Raw genomic sequence first — 21,686 nt, forward strand, 5'->3', positions numbered from 1 at the left:
TCGCAAACCTATACCAGCTAAAAGAAATGTGAATTAAATGTAGGAAGAAATGTAAAAAGTAATGTGAATGAAGAAATTTTACTGACAATGTAACATATTATATCATGTTAGATCGTTACGTCAGTATCCTGATACTCTTGTAAGATTATTTTAAAAAAAAATTAGAAATGTTAGTGCATTGTAAAATGTTAAAATATTTGAATCATCAAGAAAATGTTGTTTAAGACTTCGTGCATGTCACTTTTCAATTGAGCCAATGCAACCCATAAACAGGTTATAAATTAAAATGACCTACTGACAGCTAATGCTGTATTTACCTTCTTTATCTTCATTGGCTTCATCAATGAATTGGTGCATGTAAGCCATTAGAACTTGTTGTTGTTAGTGGTTCCCATTTTCAAATTCAATCATGTTTTTTAACTGTTCCTTGTCAATCACAGATTCACATTCTCTGGGGAACACAACTTTTATCATCTCACTATGTGCCTTCAGAAAATTCACAAGAGACCGTTCATTCATCCCTGTTGCAAGATCTGTCAGTTCACATCGACGTTTGCCAATAACATTGTAGTGTATAATCTGTTGAATAACCACGTGCCTTGTTTCTCCACTTAATGGCACCTCCAGGACAGCTGCCTCATCACAGTAGGGTAACAGGATGGTTTTCAGTGCATCTGAGGGGTTTTCATCTTTCTCTAGTCCTGATAACTGTAATATAATCAAACTAAAATTTATTTTATTTTACTTATAATTATTATAGCTATTAAGTTCATAATATATAACACAAGAGCTTGCCTCATGCAATGCAACACGCAATTCATGGTCTGGGACATCTTCGATGGCAAGTGCCTCAGCGATTTCTTCATCATCACAAGCCCAAAAATTTAGAATGGCTGGTGATAGGCCATATACTGGCGGACCTCCATGGAGGAAGGAATGGGCAACGATCCTTCCAATACTCACATACAGTTTCGAATTTCGTAACAAAGCATTCGGAACTGGGACCTTGTGATCTTGCTGACCCTTGAAGAAAATGGTCAGTTTTGTGCTCTGATCCAAATGAATGCCATCCTGGATAAGTCCGATCACTATGCTTAAAAACTCTCGCAAGGGACCATCACCAACTGCTGCTTCATTTTCAAATCTAACCCTTGGTTTTGAACGAAAAAGTGGGTTTGGTTTCTTGTACAGAGCGAAGATATCTGATGTGAACTCTTCTTTCATCCGATTAACATAAATCCGCAGTGGGGGACCAAACTCATCCAGAGTTTCTCGTCTGTACATCTTTACATGATCAGTGGTTATTCCATCACCAAGTTCACCAAATGTTGACCTCATAAGCTCTGTTTCATCTTCATTGCCAAGTGCATCTTCATTTGTAACAGTACATGTATCAGTACCTGTAAAGAAAATAATGGAGACATTATTCTTGACAAGCTTTTATTCTTTGACAAGAGTGGAATAGTAAGGGTCTAAAGGGTTAATTCAAATACATTTCTTTACAGATTTGTTTACATTTATTGTATAAATTGTGGTATATCTAGGATGCCTGTTAATAAATTGGTTTGTACATACTAGTTGTCCCAGTATCAACACCAGACCACTGAATGAGCCTTGATGCAGCTACACTTTTATCTCCCCCACTGGCAGCCAATGCACTTTGGATGACCTCAACATTCTTTTCTGGAAATAGAGCACTTAATTCATCCAGGATTTCATGAGACTAAATAAAAATAATTAAAATATAAAGCTTAGTTGACTGGCCTAATTATAGATTCAGTTTAGCCACTATATATTAATTAGCAGATATATAGTGAGTAGAGTATAGGGAGTATATATAAATATAATATATATATATTATATATATATATATATATATATATATATATATATATATATATATATATTTATGAATGCCAAAATAGTTAGTAGGGAAAAAAATTATCATAAACGTTTGTTTCTCGAGGCTTGGTATTCCCAAGTGGACAAAAATTCTGGCAATGACCACGTTGACATTCCGGATATTTATAGCTCCCTAATCATCTTAATTAGCTAACGAACTGCATAAATAGAGGCCTGTTATTAGCCTCTTAGTTTTTAATTGTCAACTGACGAAGATCGGAGGTTTCTGATCGAAACGTCTTTTAGAACTTTTTATAAACGTGATTACGTTTTCATATAGCTAGTGACAAGAATTTTTAATCTTTTATATAAATATGAATCCTAGCTGCAATTTTAGCATTTTTCGTCTTATAAATTTACAATATGGTTCAGGTGCTATGAAGATCGCAAGAGGCCTTGAAAGGAAATGCTATAGCATTGTCAAACAGAAAGAGCATTTGTCATTTAATCACGAGTTAAAGAACGCCAAGATATTACCGAAAAGTCTTCGATTTACGCCTCCTATCATCTGCAAAGAGGGTAACCATATAATGTCAAAAGCGGGTTGGAGTTTCCTAAGACTTCGCATTCATCATGGTCATTACAAAATCAAGCAAAAACAGGATGAGTATCAAAACAATTTAAACATTTTATCGAATATTTTGTCACTAGAACACTTGCAAGACCTTCAAAATGTCATTAAACATAACTCGGAGAAAAAGAAAGCTACTATTAAATCTAGGCATGAACAAAAACTTAATTTGCTAGGTGTAACCACAAATACCGAAGCATATGTTGACAAATCGAGGTGGGTAATTAATTTATCTACAAGACAACTCAATACACAGGAAATGCAGATACTCAAAAATGGTCTGAACTATGCCATTACACCTAAACATGTTCCTATTCCGAGGATAATTGCCAGCATTGAATCGGGTATTTACCATTTAAGTGAGGAAAGCAAGGCCACCATACGAGCATCTGTTGTTAATACTTTACAAATACCAAGGAGTTGAACACAACCAACCTTTCTAAACAACGAAGTTCTGCTTTACGAAATTTGAAGAGAGATAAAGAAATTACTATTGTTCCAGCTGACAAAGGGAAAGCAATCGTTGTTATGAATATTAAGGATTATGATAAAAAATTTTTCTGATTTATTACTTGATAAAAAGACCTACTTAAGAATTACAGACAAGCGTAGAAACCCTACTAGTAAGGTAGAACAAGATCTAAACAAACTCCTACGAGGTATTAAATCCGAAAGATCGTTTAATGACAACAGTCTACCACAGATTAACGAGAAACTTTACGCCTATTTACATAGTTCAGGCGCGTCACCGGCAACGTTTTATGGTCTACCCAAGATCCATAAGCCGGATATACCGCTTCATCCGATCACCAGCTCGATCTTGTTTCCTACGTACAATCTTTCAAAACACCTAGTAATTATTTTATCACCTCTGATTAAAGGGAGTGTAGCAACCAAAACTGCTACTAATTCCCCAACACGAGAAATACACAACATTAAAATCAATCTTTCTTTTTGTCGGTTTTCTAAATAACATACATAAAGAAATGAATCCTATCTATAAGTCAACTATAGTAAATACATACAAATCTTACCTCACATTGAGGGAATCGATCTAGTTTATCACATAAATAGTCTTCTCAATAAACGTTCTTCTACAAAGTTCTATCATATACTAAATGATCCAAAAAATTCGCCCTTAAATAAGGTTTATTTTCCTGAGCCTGCGCTACGCAATTGACTCTATAATTATAAATTATAATTTGGGCTTTACATACCGGCCCCTATCAAGTCCACGGCTTGATAACCAATTATTAAACCAAATTATCAATTAACTATATTACTATATCTAAATTTGTCCAAATACTATCCTATAAATACGCCATAATAAATATTCTAACTTACATATGGAGTCCAAATACTTAACAGACTCCTTCTAGTAAACATAATTTTCTGATATCTCTTTTGAATGTCGACTTGGATGTACGCACTAACGCTTGTCGTACTCTTCCATTCTTGTCAGGATACACTTCTTCAACAATGCCAAGAGGCCACTGTTCTCGCGACAATCTCTCGTCCAACAATAACACCAGATCTTGAGGTTGTAAATTTCGTTTCTCCGTCAGCCATTTTTGTCGTTCTTGAAGCAGAGGCAAATATTCTTTCACCCATCTTTTCCAGAATGCATCTGCGAGCTGCTGAGCTTGTCTCCATCGTTTAGAGAACTTATCTGCGGTTACCCAACTTCCCAGTGGAGGTGGTTGCTCTGATCGCAAGAGAAGTAGTTTGTTTGGGGTCAACGGTTCAAGGTCATTCGGATTATCTTCTTGACGGGTTAACGGACGATCATTCAGGATTCTCTCCGTTTCTGCCATAAACGTCAACAAACATTCATCATTCACTCTCTGTCCTTGTAATAATGCCTTTAAAATTCGACGGATGGAGCGAATAAGCCTCTCCCAAACGCCACCCATGTGGCTAGCAGCAGGCGGGTTAAAATGCCACTGTATGTATCGCTTCCGTAAACGATCTGTGATGATTGACTGAGACGATTTGGCTCTAAGTTTCTCGAACTCTTCTTCGAGAGCGGAATGTGCTGCTGTAAAATTGGTACCGTTGTCACTATAGACATCAGTAGGTTGACCTCGCCGACTTACGAATCTATTGAATGCACAAAGGAAGGATTCGGCATCCAGAGAATGGGCAATCTCTATATGTACGGCTCTGATTGTCAGGCAGGTAAACAAACACCCATATCGTTTTACTTGGCTCCGACCTTGACTAACCATGAATGGACCGAAGTAATCTACCCCCACAAAGGTAAACGGTGAGTTTTGTGGAGTGATTCTTGCTTCAGGAAGAGGAGCCATTATCTGCTCTCCGGGCTTTGCATTTCGTTTCTGACAATCGATACAACTTCTAATAACTCGTCTCACCTCGGTAGGTCCATGGATGATCCAAAATGTCTGGCGGATGGTTGCCAACACTTGAGTAGGTCCTATATGTCCTTCACTTACATGAGAGTCACGGATAATCAGTTCGGTAACATGGTGATGTTGGGGCAAGATCATCGGATGCTTAGCGTCGAATGACATCGAAGATCTTTCGAGTCGGCCTCCAACTCGCAGTACTCCTTCAACCAAGATTGGATTTAACTTTCGCAGTCTGCTCCTTTTCATTATCAGATTTTCCGTAACCACTTTCGAGGATTTTTGTCCGTCAGCTACGGTTGTCGCTAAAGTCCGTATTTCATCTTGGAAACATTGTCGTTGTACATACTTCACGATTTTGGTTGTTGCTGCACGAATTTCACGAACTAATAAGCTTCCTGATAAAGCTTGTTGCTGTATCCTAATGTGCTTCTTCTGTCGCAGAAACGTTAAGAAACATAGTAACCAGGCAACACCTTTCTGCAAAGCATACCATGAAGAATAACGTTCCAAGAGCTTATCCGTCATGTTGATCCGCTTCTCTGCTGTAATTTCGTTAATCTGGGCAGTTCTTCGCCATTCCAGGTGCTCATCAGGCATTTGCTTTATCTCATCTGGATTCTTTGGCCACCTATCTTCTTCGCATTGCAAGAATTCGGGACCATCGAGCCATGCTTGTGTTTTCCTTAGGTCAGTTGGATTAATACCACGAGATGCACTATCAGCAGGGTTGAAGGCTGTTTCAACATATCTCCACTGTGATGGTTTGGACAGGTCGTGAATTACTGCCAATCTGTTCGCCACAAACGTTTGAAAACGCGTAGATTCGTTGTTAAGATATTGCAATACAATCGTGGAATCGGTCCAGAAGACAATACGATCCACTGAGATCTCCAACTCCTCTTCCAATTGATGACTTAACTTCACTGCGAGGACAGCCGCGGTCAATTCCAATCTTGGAATTGTAACTTGCTTCGTTGGCGTCACTCGAGACTTTCCAGCGAGGAATGACATGATAAGATGGTTGTTCACATCAACAAGACGCAAGTATGACACTGCTCCATATCCTAGTCTGGAAGCATCGGCAAAGGTATGCAGTTGAACATCGCTCAGTTTCTCTGCCAAATTGAGCTTGATACACCGTGGAATAGCAACGGTCGACAGCTGAGCCAACGATTTTTGCCAGATGTTCCAAGTTGACAATTCTTCCTCCGGAATCTCTTCATCCCAGTCGTAATTGATTGAACACAAACGTTGGAGAATTTGTCTTCCTGGAAGGATGAATGGTGATGCAATTCCAAAAGGGTCATACATTGAGCTGATAAATGATAACATAGCTCTTCTCGTCTTGACGTTGTTACCTTCTACGATGCGAAAACGAAATGTATCTGTTTCGACATCCCAAATGACGCCTAACGCCGCCAACTCTGGAAACGACTCAAAATCGAGATTAACCAACGGGGACGCTCGTTCACTTGGAGGAATTGACGCCAATACCTCACGACTGTTACTTGCCCATTTAGTAAGATGGAAGCCACCTTTCGCGAGCATTGCACGTAATTGACTTGCAAGCCGTGTAGCCTTTTCAACAGTCGCAACTGACTTCAAGCAATCATCCACGTAGAAATTCTTTTCAACGGTGTTGACTGTTTCTTTATCAAACTCGTATTGATGGTCTTGAGAAGTTTTCCGGAGACTAAAGTTCGCACAACTAGGTGACGAAGTTGCTCCGAACAAATGCACCTGCATTGAGTAATCTTGCGGTGGTTTAGAAAGATCGGCATCTGGCCACCAGAGAAATCGTAAAGCTTCACTATCCTGCGAGTTAACTCTGACTTGGTGAAACATGGCCTCAACGTCCGAGGTTAGAGCAACCGGTTCCTGGCGAAATCGAATGAGAACTCCGATCAGCGTATTGGTTAAATCCGGTCCACGTAATAATTGATCATTCAATGAGGTATCGCCAAACCTTGCAGCGCAATCAAAGACCACGCGAACCTTTTCAGGCTTCTGTGCGTGGAACACTGGATGATGTGGCAAGTACCAGACTCTACCAGTCGTACTCTCGCATTCACTCGTTCTTCTTTCTTCCGGAACTTTAGCAGCATAACCTTTCTCGAGGTAGCCTTCAATGACGTTCCGATAATTTTCCTTCAAATGTGTATCTTTCTTCAAACGTCGTTGCAAGGAAATTAATCTTTTCTCGGCCATCTTTCTGTTGTTAGGGAAACTAGGTGAACCGTCACGCCACGGTAATGATATTTCATAATGTCCATTTACTTTCTTCGCAGAACTTTCCATAATATTCAAGGCTCTTTGATCCTCAAATGACATTCCTTTCCCCAAATGAAAGTCAGACTCACTAAAATCCATACGAAACATTCGTTCAACTTGTTCTTGAAGAGTGTTATCTTCTTTCCGAATGAAATTTATCTGGAAGCCTTGCTCGGTTTCTGTTCCAATTGGTCCCATGAGTGTCCAACCCAGAGGAGTTCTTACTGCATATGGTTCCTTACGTTGACCACGTCGTTGTTCCAAAACCCAATGGGCTTCTGGAACATCGCTACCAATGATTATGCTGACGTTTTCATTCTCCAGCTCTGGAAACACGATTCCATCCAAATGAGACCAGCCAGACACATCACCAGCTGTCGGAATTGATCTTTTGGAAATAGGCAGATTGCTCACTGTCCATGCCCGCGTAATGTCAACGTTCTCACTGCCGTCCAGATCCGAAACTATCAATCTGACTTCTTCTCCACGGTTCTCTTTCGCTTCTTCATTCACTGTGGTTAAGGAAAATGTCGTTGGAACACCAGTAATTCCGAGTCGTCTAACAAGACTGCTGTGGCAAAGAGATACATCTGAACCGTCATCTAATAAGGCATATGTTTGAACTTCGTGTGTTTCATCTATACCACGAACCGTGACGGGGATTACACGTAAACGAACTCTCGGCCTTCCGGCCCCAGTAGCAGTACAATGACCATTATTTGTTTCACATTCTGGCTTGTTATTCTTGTCAACCTGTTCTTCAACTTCCGGAGGTTTCCAGTCTTCTTTGAGCTGTTGCACGGGGTGCAATAAGCTGTGGTGTCGTTGTCCACATTCAGCTACCATGCACGTTTCTTTCCGTCTGCACTGCCTTTCGAAATGGCCTTTACCAAGACATAAGTTGCACAGCTTTTCTTTCCGTACCACGTCCTTTCTGGCATTCAAGGATTCCTTTCTGAAAGAGAAACACTTTTCTAACGAGTGACCAATCTTCTCACAATGGTAACACTTCAGAACGTTCAGTCTGCCTTCAGCTGCAAAGGATGTCCCGTGAGGGTTTCTCTTCAATTTTGGGTATTTATCATCTTGAGGCTTTGCACCGATCAGTTTACCAAATGCACTACTCGCCAATTTCGCTTTCACAGTCACAAAACTTGTTAGATTCTTGAAGGTAGGGACTTTTCCTTTTTCCAACAGAGCAAACGCTTCTTTCGCCCACTCCGCCTGCATGTACCTGGGTAGCCGTGCGACAATCCTCTCTAAATTACTTTGGGCATTAATTTCGGACTCGCAGCCGAGTTGAGTTAAATTGATCTGACAGTTCTCCATATCTCGCGCCAACTGTAATAACTTGTCGCTATCACCGTCTTTAATTAAACCTCCCCTTGTCACTTTATCGATATACGCGTGCGTAATGATATGACTTTGACCGAACGAATTATGAAGTATTTCTTTAGCTTTCGAGAATCCTTCTTCATCAGGCAACATAACACAGTTACTAATGGCATCCTTCGCGACACCAGTACAAAGCTGAATGAGATAAGCTAACCTGGCTCTTGGTTCTCGTTCCCTTTCTTCAATGTTGGTCTTGAAATTCTCTATAAATCTAGGATAGTTCATCGGATTTCCGTCGAACCCAAGACAGTCCCGCTTTGGCATTTCAAACCCTTTCCTGATCGATGATCCAAGAGTATTAGCCATATGGATCAATGATTCTTGTTGACTCTGGAGTATTCGATACAATGGATCAGATTCACCCGCAGCATATCTCCCTTCAACTGGCTTCATCCTTAGAAGTGAGCTTGCAGTTTCACGTTCTTTAGATCGAGTGACGTTCTGTTTGATTGGAGTGTTCTGCGTTACACGAGACTCGGGAACTAGAATTTCTGGTGACTGAAACTCTTGCCGCTTTTGCATAGGTGAATCACGACGTGATATCCCACCAACATTAAATTTTGACGATTTAAAAAACTTAGACGAGTCCTCGGTTGCCAGCTCTCTGCACAATCCAGTTCTTCTATCAGCTGCCACAGTGCTATCTTGTTGTAATTCTGAAGTTGTATAGTTTATCGATAACTTCTCAGCTTCCTCTTCCAACTTAGCCTGTTCTATTTCGTTATTGAGCTTTATAAGTTCACGTCTGCGTTGTAGTTCAGCTCGTTTCGATTCCATTTCCTGTCTAATTTGCACCAACTTTAGCTGTTGATCAATAGCCTGTTGTTGCCGTTCAATCTCCTGAGTTTCTATACACCGTTGTTTTTCCAGTTCGGCTTTTGCTCTTCTAAAACTCGCACTTTCAGACACTACGCTTGCTCGTGCGCTTCGAGTCACGCTATTTTTACGTCGGGATTCAGGCGTCTCATTTCTCGACTTGAAATATTGCAACTCCATCATACCGGGCGAAGCACGACTCAAACTTGTTTTCCCATTGCCGATAACTGAGACACCATGACCGTGACCATGACCTTGCATATTTGGATATGCAAATTCATACGATGTTGTTAACCTTTCATGTTCATTCACGCGAGACGTCGTTAATTTGCTTGGCTCGAAGTGTTCTTTAGAACCCGGGTTTAAACCAATTTCTGTGTTCGATACCCATTCTTCGACCTTCCGATCCAGATTTTCTTTAGTATTTGAAACACTCGCATACTCATTCATCACACCACAGAGTTCAGTTACTTCGTCCTCGCGCAAACAATCTCTGATGTCTTGACAGCATTTTGAATAACTAATAAACGTTTTATCCAGCGAAGCTTTTTCGACTTGCACTTCTTCAAAATTGCTGGTATCGGTCATCAACTGTTCTATCCGCCTTTTAACTCGAGTAATCGCTCCACGATACGCCGAGTTAGACGCTTTTAAGCTCCGCAGCTTCTCCTCACGAGCACCATCTATATTTCGGCTGAATCTAGTTCGGCTTGGCTGTTCTGCTTTGTTGACCGCCATATCGCTTTCGGACGCCATATCGTAGCCAGATCTTCCTTGTGAGAAAACTTATGTAGCAACCAAAACTGCTACTAATTCCCCAACACGAGAAATACACAGCATTAAAATCAATCTTTCTTTTTGTCGGTTTTCTAAATAACATACATAAAGAAATGAATCCTATCTATAAGTCAACTATAGTAAATACATACAAATCTTACCTCACATTGAGGGAATCGATCTAGTTTATCACATAAATAGTCTTCTCAATAAACGTTCTTCTACAAAGTTCTATCATATACTAAATGATCCAAAAAATTCGCCCTTAAATAAGGTTTATTTTCCTGAGCCTGCGCTACGCAATTGACTCTATAATTATAAATTATAATTTGGGCTTTACAGGGAGATATAGTGTGTATAATAGCACGGACTTTAGCGAACGTGTGAAAGACAAGTCCATCTCAACTGACGAAGTCATGGTCTCATTTGATGTCATATCGTTGTTTACATCAATCCCTGTTAATTCAGCTCTAAAGATAACTAAGGACAAACTTGAAAGTGATCGAGAATTATCAACTAGAACTCAAATGTCAGTCTCTAATATTCTAAAACTTTTAGAGTTTGTATTGAAGAATAGCTATTTCACGTACAAGAATGAATATTATCAGCAAACATCTGGATGTGAAATGGGATCGCCGATTAGTGCTACTATAGCTAATCTTGTTATGGAACATATAGAAGAAATTGCTTTAACAACTGGCGCCCACCCACCCCGTTGGTGGTTCAGGTATGTTGATGATAGTCATGCCTGCCTAAAACGCAAGCATGTAGAAGAGTTCCATGAGCATTTGAATTCAATAGACAATGAAATCCAGTTCACGGTTGAAGTGGAAGAGAATAATAGATTGCCATTTTTGGACACCGTTACAATTAGACAAAATGTTCAAATTAGAGTAGATGTTTACCGAAAAAAGACGCATACCGACAAATACTTGGATTACACGTCTAATCACCCTTTACAACATAAACGATATGTAGTGAATACCTTACTCGATAGGGCGGAGAAAGTCCCCTCATCCAAGCGGGGAAAACGCAGAGAGAAAAAACATATTATAAAGGTCTTAAAAGACAACAGCTATCCCTTAAAATTCATCAAAAGCTGTGACAATAGGCGATGTTGACATGAGAAATTAAGCAGTCCGCATGGGAATGCAGCACGAAACTCGACAGAGTCATCTAGTTATGTTATGTTACCATATATAAAGGGGGTCACCGAGAAAATTACAAGAACATTACAACGGGAGAAAGTTCGTGTTTCATTCCAACCGACTCGCACATTACAACAAGAATTTCCAAAGCCGAAAGATAAATTAGATACCGACAGTACAAGAGACATTGTCTACAAAAGTGTTCTATTTGTGATTTTGTTTATTTTCTGCGCTTTGGCGGAGCAGGACGTGTCTGGTTTCTCGATGATGATGCATACGGGGCGAACAAGTAGTGAAAATTCTGCAAAGTTGAGCTTGTTGATGGTGTCGATGCTTGAGAAGCACTGGTACTGGCAATACCACTCGAAGGAACTGATGTTACGTTCCTTGTAGTATGCACGTTGCTGTTATCTCCATCATTTTGCAGAAGATTCTGCACAACGCATAATAAGTTGACTGCTCGTTGGCGAGGTGTATTACTCGATGGTACTTCTTGATCGTCCGCCATTTTTGCATATGGTGCATCGTACCGCATGTGGTTCTGCAAGGCTTGCATAATTAATTTTGCCGCGGTGAAAGAATGCATAATTAGAAGCGCCTGGGCAGTGGCCTGGGTACGAGGTTTGTTTATGCATAATATCATTTGAAAGCGAATAACATAATTCGGTTATGCACAACATAATTCGAAAGCGACCAACATAATTCGATTATACACAACGTAATTCGAAAGCGACTAACAGAATTCGATTATGCATAATATAATTTGAAAGTGAATAACAGAATTCAATTATGCATAACATAATTTGAAAGCAAATAACAGAATCGGTTATGCACAATAGGATACAGCAACAGAACAACAGCGGTACAATTCCGAACACAATTGTGGAAATAAATAATTGAAATTGAGAAGCACATAACCTCACCGACAAACAACATAACATAAGTATATATTTAATTTTGGCAGTAATCACCCCTCATAAACATGTAGTGTAACATGATGTAACATGTGATGGATTTATCATATGATATATATAATATATATTCGTTACAAAGTATAGAACAACCGCCCAATTTGGGGCAAATACGTTACTCTACTATGTTTGTATTGATTAAAATCATTTGATATTCGATCTTGTGAGTGATAAATCACTACTATTATACAGCAGCACAGCTGGATTTTTGCACTTAAAAATTTCCAGAATATAATGATACAGACATTTACGCTTTTTAATAAACTAATACTTGGTTGTTTGACCCTTTCCTTTAAGAACTGCGGTGATCCTTTTATCCATACTGTCAATGATTTTGTCAATTTCCTCAGAACTAAAGCTCAGAATAGTCTGTTTTACTCGCGATGTTAGCTCTCTAAAAGTATCCTTGGTAATATTCTTTTGCAGTGCATCGTTCTTCAGTGGCACTGTTAGCGTATGGAAAACGTTTTCAATCGAATTAAGGTCAGGGCTTCGTGGCGGAATTTTGAATACAAATGCATTCAATTTGTCGATAGCACGCATTGCTACTTGGACACCCATCCATTAGAAATCTTCTCGCTTTTGGGTTTGATGATTTTTTGAAAGCTTTTGGAAACAATTTGACAATTTCTGCAAATTTTGGGCCTGTTATTGTCCCATCATATTGTTCACAGAGAACTACACCTTTACCATAGGATATTACCACCATGAAATTAACATTGATACCACCTTCCTTTTTTCCTTTTGCAGTGCAATTGAACTTCAAGCCTTCTCCTTGTTTTCTCCACTCTTGGAGCCCCCGGTGTGCGTGCCCTTTCCATCTAAATAAAACAATAACCCTGTCCTCCAGAACTCTTCGCCCAAATTTTGCCTTCTAATTTTCTTGCAAAACTTTACCCTTGATTTTAGATCTTTGGCATGAAGAAGTCCTTTCTTTTGCGTTTGCAAATACCGGAATCCATCCTCTTTTAAGCAATTTCTAATAGTGCAACCACTTACATGGGCTACGCTGCTTTCTACCTGGACATGTTTAGAGGTAAAAGAACCCTCCTCTTCTTGGAGACTTGCCACAGAGAGCACTATACTTCTCTTGTCTTGAGGTGATAATTTTGAAGTCTGTCTTTATTTGCTTTCCTCTCGTCAAATACAGGCTCACATTTAGTGGCTTCTGAGCGTGCTTATATATTGCAGCTTTAGAATACTGAGGGAATATTTTAAAATTTTTTTCCTCAAATATTTGACAATTGATATGCAGCTCTAATTTGAGCAGAATGCTCCAAAGTGACGTTTTTGCAACATTTTTTGGCCATCTATAAAGAAAGTGCTACAATTGAGGTTAACTATGATAAAAGAACTGCATTAAAGATCGTCAACTCAAAAATGCACAAAGTAAATTTGCAGATTTCCTGCCCTTCAGCCAACTGAAAATCCATTCAAAAGACAATGCAACCCCCCCTGATTCAACAACCCCCACCCCACCCACCGCCAACGCTGGTGACAGAATTTAAATCAGGAATATCATTTTTTACAACTGATTGGTGAGATTTCTTAAGATTGGAGCTCAAAATTCACAATAACTTGTTATATAAAAAATTACTAATTTAGTCATCCTGGAAAAAAATGTGTAGACTTTTTCAATTTCTTCATGTCTTCCCCTTTCCCCCTACACAATGTTGCTACTTCGGTATTGTATGTTGGAAAGTTACTTTATTTTATTCAACATTGTTCAGGGGGAAGGGGGAATTGAGCATTCAGTAAGTAATTTAGGGAAAATGTACAATTACAGCATTTTATAATAGATTTTTAGTGAAATTAACAAAGAGTCTCCAAGTATTTTTTCCAAGATTGTAGCTACACCAATGATTGTGTATGATTATTATGATGATCATGCTGTCAGAAACCAAAGAACGTTGTCTAGTTACTATTGTTGTGTTCAAAATATAGAAAATAGCAAATATCAATACAAAATTTTCAAGTTTTAAAAGTTGCAATTCCACTTGTGAGATAATGAGCATATCAGAACAATGCAACAACAGTACAGCTGTGCTATATATGATATATCACATGTTGGACTAAGAGTTAATGAAAGTCACCATACTGTAGTGACAAAAGAATAAAGTATACCCTAAATGGCATTCAGGACCTTTTTTCCAACCACATTTTAAGAGGATGATGTTCCAAAGACTTTAGGTAAAACTACCAAACTATGTGACCCTTCAGTTGCTACTTTGTGTTACAATACTGGCTAAATATGATTCTGGCATGTTATTTCTTAAGTATAAGAAGGAGTCAGCACAGTTTTCTGGTGCAATTCTGTCAAGGTATGGGATTACCTCCTGGCATCTTTCTCTGAATTCTTCCTCAAGGTAATCATCTCCTATTTCCAAGACCCCAGAGTGGTTTGCAACTTCTTCCAATTGATGTTCAGTCACTTCAAACCCTTAAGTGCATATAACATGTTAGAAACAAATTAAAGTGACCATAGCTGGGGTTTACCACAGCCTGTAGTAGATATTTTTGTAAGGATTTACTATAGGTTAATAATAACTACCACATTCATGGATTAAGAAATCCATGTTGTTCAGGAAAGTCAAAGATGTGATCTGGAATACCATATGGAAGAGAAGTGCCTCTCTGGTTTCTAATTCTGTGACTGTTCCAAACAGTCTCTCGAAATACATCTAATTGTTCTTGAAGCACTGGAATGAATTTAAATGCCAGCATCATTCTAAAGAAACAAAATTACTAAAGATCTGAAAATAGACACTCTGACTGGGATTACCTATAAATTGCACATGGTTAATATTGGTGTAATCTTTTCCAATTATTCAGCTTGTATCCATACACTGACCTATCTGATACACTGCCGGGGTCATAGTTTCTTCCTCCTTGAGCCTTTTGAGGTGAGGTTTAAAATATTTTTCCAGCCTTTCATGTAATTCCCTCCACCAGCGCTCAATCTATAATGTGGTATACCGTACAAACAGTTAATTGCTTTATAATCTAAAATCAATCTGAATAAAATGGATATGACTGTTGAGTGTATTGCATTGAGAGACATTGTTTCCTTTTTGTTTATATTTATTGTATTAAAGAATAACACCAATTTATTTCAAACATAACCGAGTAAAAAGAATATAAGATATGAGATGTATGAAACGTTCCAGTGTTTTATGATTGGCTAGTTTGTGTAAGGTCACGTCCGGTATTAAAGTTCACTGGATGTTATCTGATTGTTCTCTCAACAATGACAGATGCATTTGGCAGGGGGCATTCTTCAAAATTAAGATGTTATTAATTAAACTTGTACCCATCCAGCATCTGCTTGGCCCAAGGCTAGATGTGTTAATCTGGATAACTCCAATAAAAATCCACATTTTTACACATACTTGATTTGACGTAAATGGTCCATATATGACAGTGTTTATAGATATTGAACTCTCTTCATTACCTGTCCAAGCTACGAAAGCTCCAGGCGTACTGTGGAAAGTTCTTAGTAAAGGTAATCCAGCATCTCTTTACGCATCAAGCCTTTTCTAACATATCTTTTTATTTCTTCTTTTTAAAGATCACCGCCTGTCCAATCCTTATTTAGAATATGTGCAACCGCCATGTTGGTTCTGTATGAGAAATTATTTGACAATGCCCATTGACAAATGTGGATTCTAGTGGACAATCAATTCATATCCCTATAACTTTTGATTTTTGAACAGCAATGCATTTTGGTCTATAGCAACGATAGGCCAACATGAATTTCAATTTCGATTTGTTTTATTTTACATTTATTTTACATTTATTTAAATATGCATTGCTTTTGTTTTATTTTAATTTGGTTTTTCATTTAAAAAATACTTAAAATTTTAAATATTTTGCAACTTTCTTATGGCAACGCTCGGCCACCATACATATATTGAAAAAGTCCATTGCGGATTAAATAAATTATTTCCCCCTGTATTTTATTATTTTGAACAGTGCAAATAAGCCAAGCATATCTACTCAGTAAATTTGTGTTTGGAGCATAATAAAAAGATAGGAAGGAAATAGTTTGCTGAACTTCGAATACTGGCTATCCTAAGTCCTCACATTCAAAATTTTTGCCATACATTACGCTTGCAGCAAAACATACTGTACTTAATGCTATTATTTATGGAGATTTTAGATATAAACGTTTCAACAGAGGCACAAGAAAGCTAGGCTTGAAAAATTTTATATCCAGTACCCATGGCACGGTAATTATAGAATAATAATCTGCTGGAAACCTGACATTATTTTTCTTCAAATTTCTTCTAAAGTTCATTTTTTATCTTGCTTAGTACTAGTTTCTCTGGAGAATTTATATATAACATTTTCTAGAGTGGCACAAGAAAATTTGGTTAAAAAAAACACATGTTCATCTGTATCTAGTATAAGTAATAAAAATTGCTGACTCAGCTATCCCCATATTTGAGCTTATCGCCGATTCTCGAAAATATACTACGCTTGTGTCAAAGCCAAAAGATACTGTATTTAGTACTATTTTATATGCAGATTTTAAATATAAAAGTTTCCAGATTGGCACAAGAAAGCTTTTGCTGAAAAATTGCATGTTAATACCCATCAAACGCACGCTGGAGTGAGGATAATTATGCTATTCCCATATTCGAGGTGGTCGTCGATTTTTTGAAATACTACGCTTGCGCCAAGCCGAGAGATTTGTATTTAGTACTATTTTATATGGAGATTTTAAGTATAAAAGTTTTGAGAGTGGCACTAGAAAGCTTTTGTTAAAAATTTACATGTCTAGTACCCATGTCGCGAATTAGAATGACAATAATTATGCTATCTGCGTATTCGAGCTGATTGCTGATTTTCTAAAATACTAAGCTTGTGCCAAAGCCAATTGTATTTAGTACTATTTTATATGGACATTTTAAATATAAGAGTTTTGAGAGTGGCACAAGAAAGCTTTTGTTGAAAATTTTCATGCTCTCTGTTGATCCTTTTTAGTATTTTATGAATTCATGATCACTGAGTGAGTGATTATACAAAATATTTTACTGTTAGATTTTAACAGTGGTTGTTAAAAGTTTAGCATGTAATCTTGTTTGCCATGTCAAATGCAAAGTCAATAATCATGGTGGCTTAATGGACTTCTTGGCATCTTGTACCTTGTTAATCAAGCTACAAGCTTTATTCAAGCTTGTTAATTTGCAATGGTTTCTACTCCCCTCTGGCTCTGTCCTCTGGGTGTATTCTATTGAGTACAGTTAAACTTGGCCTGATCTCTCTTTTTTAGGATGAAGATGTTATGGAATTTGGGGATGGCTTTTTTGCAAATTACTTGAACATTATACTGTTAATTTTACCATGTTGACTTTGTTAGTCATAGTTACAATAGTTATTTAAATGGAAATAAATTTATACAGACATGCATTGACTGAGTAGTTTGATTTCAATTTACAGCAACTTTAATAATTTTCTGGACAGTTTAACCCTTCCCACCATTACAAGGAATATTATCATGGGGCTAATCAGGAATTGAAGGTTAATAGATTATAGACTAATGGAGAAATGAAAAGGCTCAGTTGCATTTTCATTTATTCAAAAGACATGTGTTTGATAGCACAACAGTACCATAATCGTCTTTGTACCATATTATCTAATTTTTGTTATTTACCATAGCCTTTTTTTGGATTATGTGGAAAAGACTCCATATCAAAAACTTAAGTCAAGCAAAAAGTGTGCAGAAGGCAAAGTTCGCCATGTTTTTTGCTTCAAAAAGATGGTGGACAAAGTTACTGAAATGGGAGGAGCAAGTCCTCCAGGAATTATCAGGGGCGGATTCAGCCGTTCAATCTGACAGTAGCATTCTAAGATGTTACGCAATCTAGGGGGGTCCGGGGGCATGCTCCCCCTGAAAATTTTTGAAATTTGAAGCCCGGAAATGACATTTCCTGGGTTCTGAGCATCAGACTCTGTTCTGAAATATGGCCTTAACCAAGTCAGATTTTAGACAATAAGTAAAAAAAATATCATAAACAATAGCAGAAAAATATTGAAACATACTTTGTTCTCTACTGAATAGCAGAACATCAGAGGACAATCACCTCATTTACATATATACACGCGACCACAATTCCAAACCACAGACAACGGCAGGACACGTATGGCAATATCACGCGCTGTTCCATGCTGTAGTGTAGCATTACAAATTCTGCTGCAGAAATCATAAAGCGCTTTGACGTAGAAAAATCTCTGACAACATTGAACTCATTTAGGCGTTTCAGTTGCTCCATAGGTCTTTTATGGGAATAGGTTTCGGACCCATTGACCAACCCTCCTCCTTTTTCATCCGGGCTTGGGACCGGCAATGGCGGAGTTAGGGAGCATCTTGCAATCATAATCTGTACATCAGTAGAATAGCGGAAGTATAATAGGAACGTTGTTCACTTTAAATCATCTTGAAACCGCAACCCGAAGCAAGTTACGTAAATGTTCAATGATAAATCACATCGAAACAGCAGCACGAATGTAGTTAAGTAAATGTTCACTGAAAAATCATCTTGAAACAGCAGCCTGAAGATAGTTAAGTAAATGTTCACTGAGAAATCATCTTGAAATAGCAGCACGACGATAGTTAAGTAAATGCTCAACGATAAAATATTGAAACAGCAGCACAAAGGTAGTTTAGTAAATGTTCAACAAAAAATAAATTGAAACAGCAGCACAAAGGCAGTTTAGTAAATGTTCACTGATAAATCATATTGAAACAGCAGCAAGGAGATAGTTAAGTAAATGTTCATTGATAAATCATCTTGAAATGAAGGAGAAAGGCAACCAAAATATCCACTGGTGAATCATCTGGAGACAGCAGCAAGGAGATAGTTAAGTAAATGTTCATTGATAAATCATCTTGAAATGAAGGAGAAAGGCAACCAAAATATCCACTGGTGAATCATCTGGAGACAGCAGCAAGGAGATAGTTAAGTAAATGTTCATTGATAAATCATCTTGAAATGAAGGAGAAAGGCAACCAAAATATCCACTGGTGAATCATCTGGAGACAGCAGCAAGGAGATAGTTAAGTAAATGTTCATTGATAAATCATCTTGAAATGAAGGAGAAAGGCAACCAAAATATCCACTGGTGAATCATCTGGAAACAGCAGCATGGAGATAGTTAAGTAAATGTTCATTGATAAATCATCTTGAAATGAAGGAGAAAGGCAACCAAAATATCCACTGGTGAATCATCTGGAGACAGCAGCAAGGAGATAGTTAAGTAAATGTTCATTGATAAATCATCTTGAAATGAAGGAGAAAGGCAACCAAAATATCCACTGGTGAATCATCTGGATATAGTAAATGTTAGGGCAAATGTTGTTTTTCTGGAATGCGCAGTTATAAAATACGATTCAGAAGAGTTTAAGCATCATTCTTCTTGGGTTTTTCTGGGCAAATTGATCAATTATCTCTTCAGTATCCAGATGAATTTTGCGATGGACATTTAACAAGGCTAGGCCTTTTAATCTGGATTCTGACATGGTGCTGCGAAGATAAGTCTTCAATCGGCGTAAAACGGAAATGGACCTTTCGCAGGTGCAAGTGGTAACAGGAATTGTTGCAAAAATTTGAAAAGCGGTGAATATATTGGGAAAACTTATTTTGTCGACAAACGGTAAAACATCAGCCAGTTTAGAAGGCAGAGGACCCTTTTCCATTTGGCAACGTTCAGCCCACATTTCCAATTCAGTGTCGAGAAAGCGAGGGTAAGGCAAGTCGTCCATATACATGTTGAGGAACTTAGAAAATTTGGTTTTCCAGTCAGGGTAGATAAGAACATTTTTTGGCAAACCATACACTGCATCCATAAGGTCAAGGTTTGTCTCCGACAATCGTGTTTGGATTTCCGATTTAAGATGATCCAAAAAGGGCACACTAATTACTCTACGGTAATATTGTGACGGTGTATCAGCTGGTGTGTTAGCGCGGTGTTGTTGCCTCCCTGTCGTTCTTGGCTGATCTGGTTGAGTTCCAACACTGGTTCCCATGGATTCAGCTTCTTTGTACCACGAGTCGTGTTCTGCGTCCACGTCATTTCTCATTTTCTCTAGATGAACGTAAAGAGCGGATACTTTTTCTCTAGCTGCTCCAGCATCAATAGCGGATTCCTGCAGTTGAACCGTGAGCGGTTGAGTCACCAGAAGACATTTTGAAACCACAACTAACGCGACAATGAATGGAAAGGACACGGTTGCTGAATATAAAGAAACAGCTTTTCGGACAGAATCTGGATTCCAATTGTCGCCGACATTGTCACGAATGATTTCCAAGCATCTAATAATTGCAGGGAAAACCTCGATAAAAACACATAAACCATCGATTCTGGCCACCCATCTTGTTTTGCAAACATTTATCAGCCGTTTATGATTCGCTGTAGGAAGCATTTCGTGGATGGTCTTGACCAACAAATCAAAACGCTTCGGAGAAAAATTAAAGAACTCCGAGACAACACGAACATGTTCCATCATATTCCTTACCAGTTGTTCTTTGCAGCAAGTGGCGACACAAAGGTTTAAACGGTGAGAGTTACAGTGAACATACAGAGCCTTCTTGTTGGTTTCTTGTATTCTAGCTGCTACTCCAGATAATCGCCCTGCCATGTTCCCGGCTCCATCATAACCCTGACCACGACAATCATCAATCGGCAAATTTTGGTCCCGAAGGAATTCTTCAATTGTAGCGGCAACAGCTTCACCAGACACACCCTTTTTGCACGGGACAAAGCCAAGAAACTCTTCTCTTATTTGACACTGCTTGTCTACAAACCGATAACGATACTAAGCTGTTCTATGTTGCTACAATCTGATGCTTCGTCGGCGAGAATGGAGTAAAACCTTGCTTCGCGGATCTCATCAGTAAGTTTTTTGGTTATCATATCGCCACATATATCAATTATTTCATTCTGAGTGGTTTTTGATTTGTAGGTCATGTTCTTAGGAGTGCTTTTGAAAAGTTCCTCAAGAGTCTTACCAGCACACATTGCACCGTACTTTAGGATTTCAATGAAATTACCACAGTTAACCTCATCTGACAGATAGTTCGAAGAATCATCTCTATGTCCACGCAAGGGAATATTTTGCCTGCCACAAAGAACGATTGCTCCGATAATGGGTCTCAGAAGTTTTCTGTTTTCCTCTATCTGCTGCCTTTTCATATCATCCAACATAACATCAATGGGTGCAGACCTTTGCTCCATATGAGATCTTAGTACTGCTGCACGCGCTGTGGCTGCTTTGTGAAGTGGTGACTTCTCGGAATGCTCCCTGAATTTAGCGGGTGCGACCTGCCATGTGGTGAATGGGGTTTTAAAAAGCCTTTGCAACTTACTCGTATTGTGCATCCCAGTACATTCTGAACCAAACAGCACGCAGTTTATGCAGAAAGCTCCATTCAACTTTTGCGAGTACGTCAGCCACGGAAAC

General features: G+C 38.5%; 2 protein-coding genes across 2 annotated transcripts; both read right to left on the minus strand.

The window, feature by feature from the left end:
• Positions 1–381: 381 nt before the first annotated feature.
• LOC114541139 lies at positions 382–8,387 on the minus strand. Its single transcript, XM_028561126.1, has 5 exons — positions 4,849–8,387; positions 3,919–4,335; positions 1,576–1,723; positions 1,150–1,400; positions 382–708 (listed from the first exon to the last, which is right to left on the minus strand). The coding sequence occupies exons 1-5, from the start codon at positions 8,344–8,346 to the stop codon at positions 382–384; spliced, it is 4,641 nt and encodes a 1,546-aa protein (XP_028416927.1). The 5' UTR covers positions 8,347–8,387.
• A 2,406-nt stretch (positions 8,388–10,793) lies between these two features.
• Positions 10,794–21,460, minus strand: LOC114541141. The gene is made up of 3 exons (XM_028561127.1): positions 21,235–21,460; positions 20,742–21,022; positions 10,794–10,856 (listed from the first exon to the last, which is right to left on the minus strand). Exons 1-3 carry the CDS (start codon positions 21,458–21,460, stop codon positions 10,794–10,796), a joined length of 570 nt encoding a protein of 189 aa, XP_028416928.1.
• Between the last annotated feature and the right edge of the window lie 226 nt (positions 21,461–21,686).

Source organism: Dendronephthya gigantea, unplaced genomic scaffold (genome assembly GCF_004324835.1).
Source record: "Dendronephthya gigantea isolate DGI-Jeju-01 unplaced genomic scaffold, DenGig_1.0 000269F, whole genome shotgun sequence".
NCBI classification, from domain to species: domain Eukaryota; kingdom Metazoa; phylum Cnidaria; class Anthozoa; order Malacalcyonacea; family Nephtheidae; genus Dendronephthya; species Dendronephthya gigantea.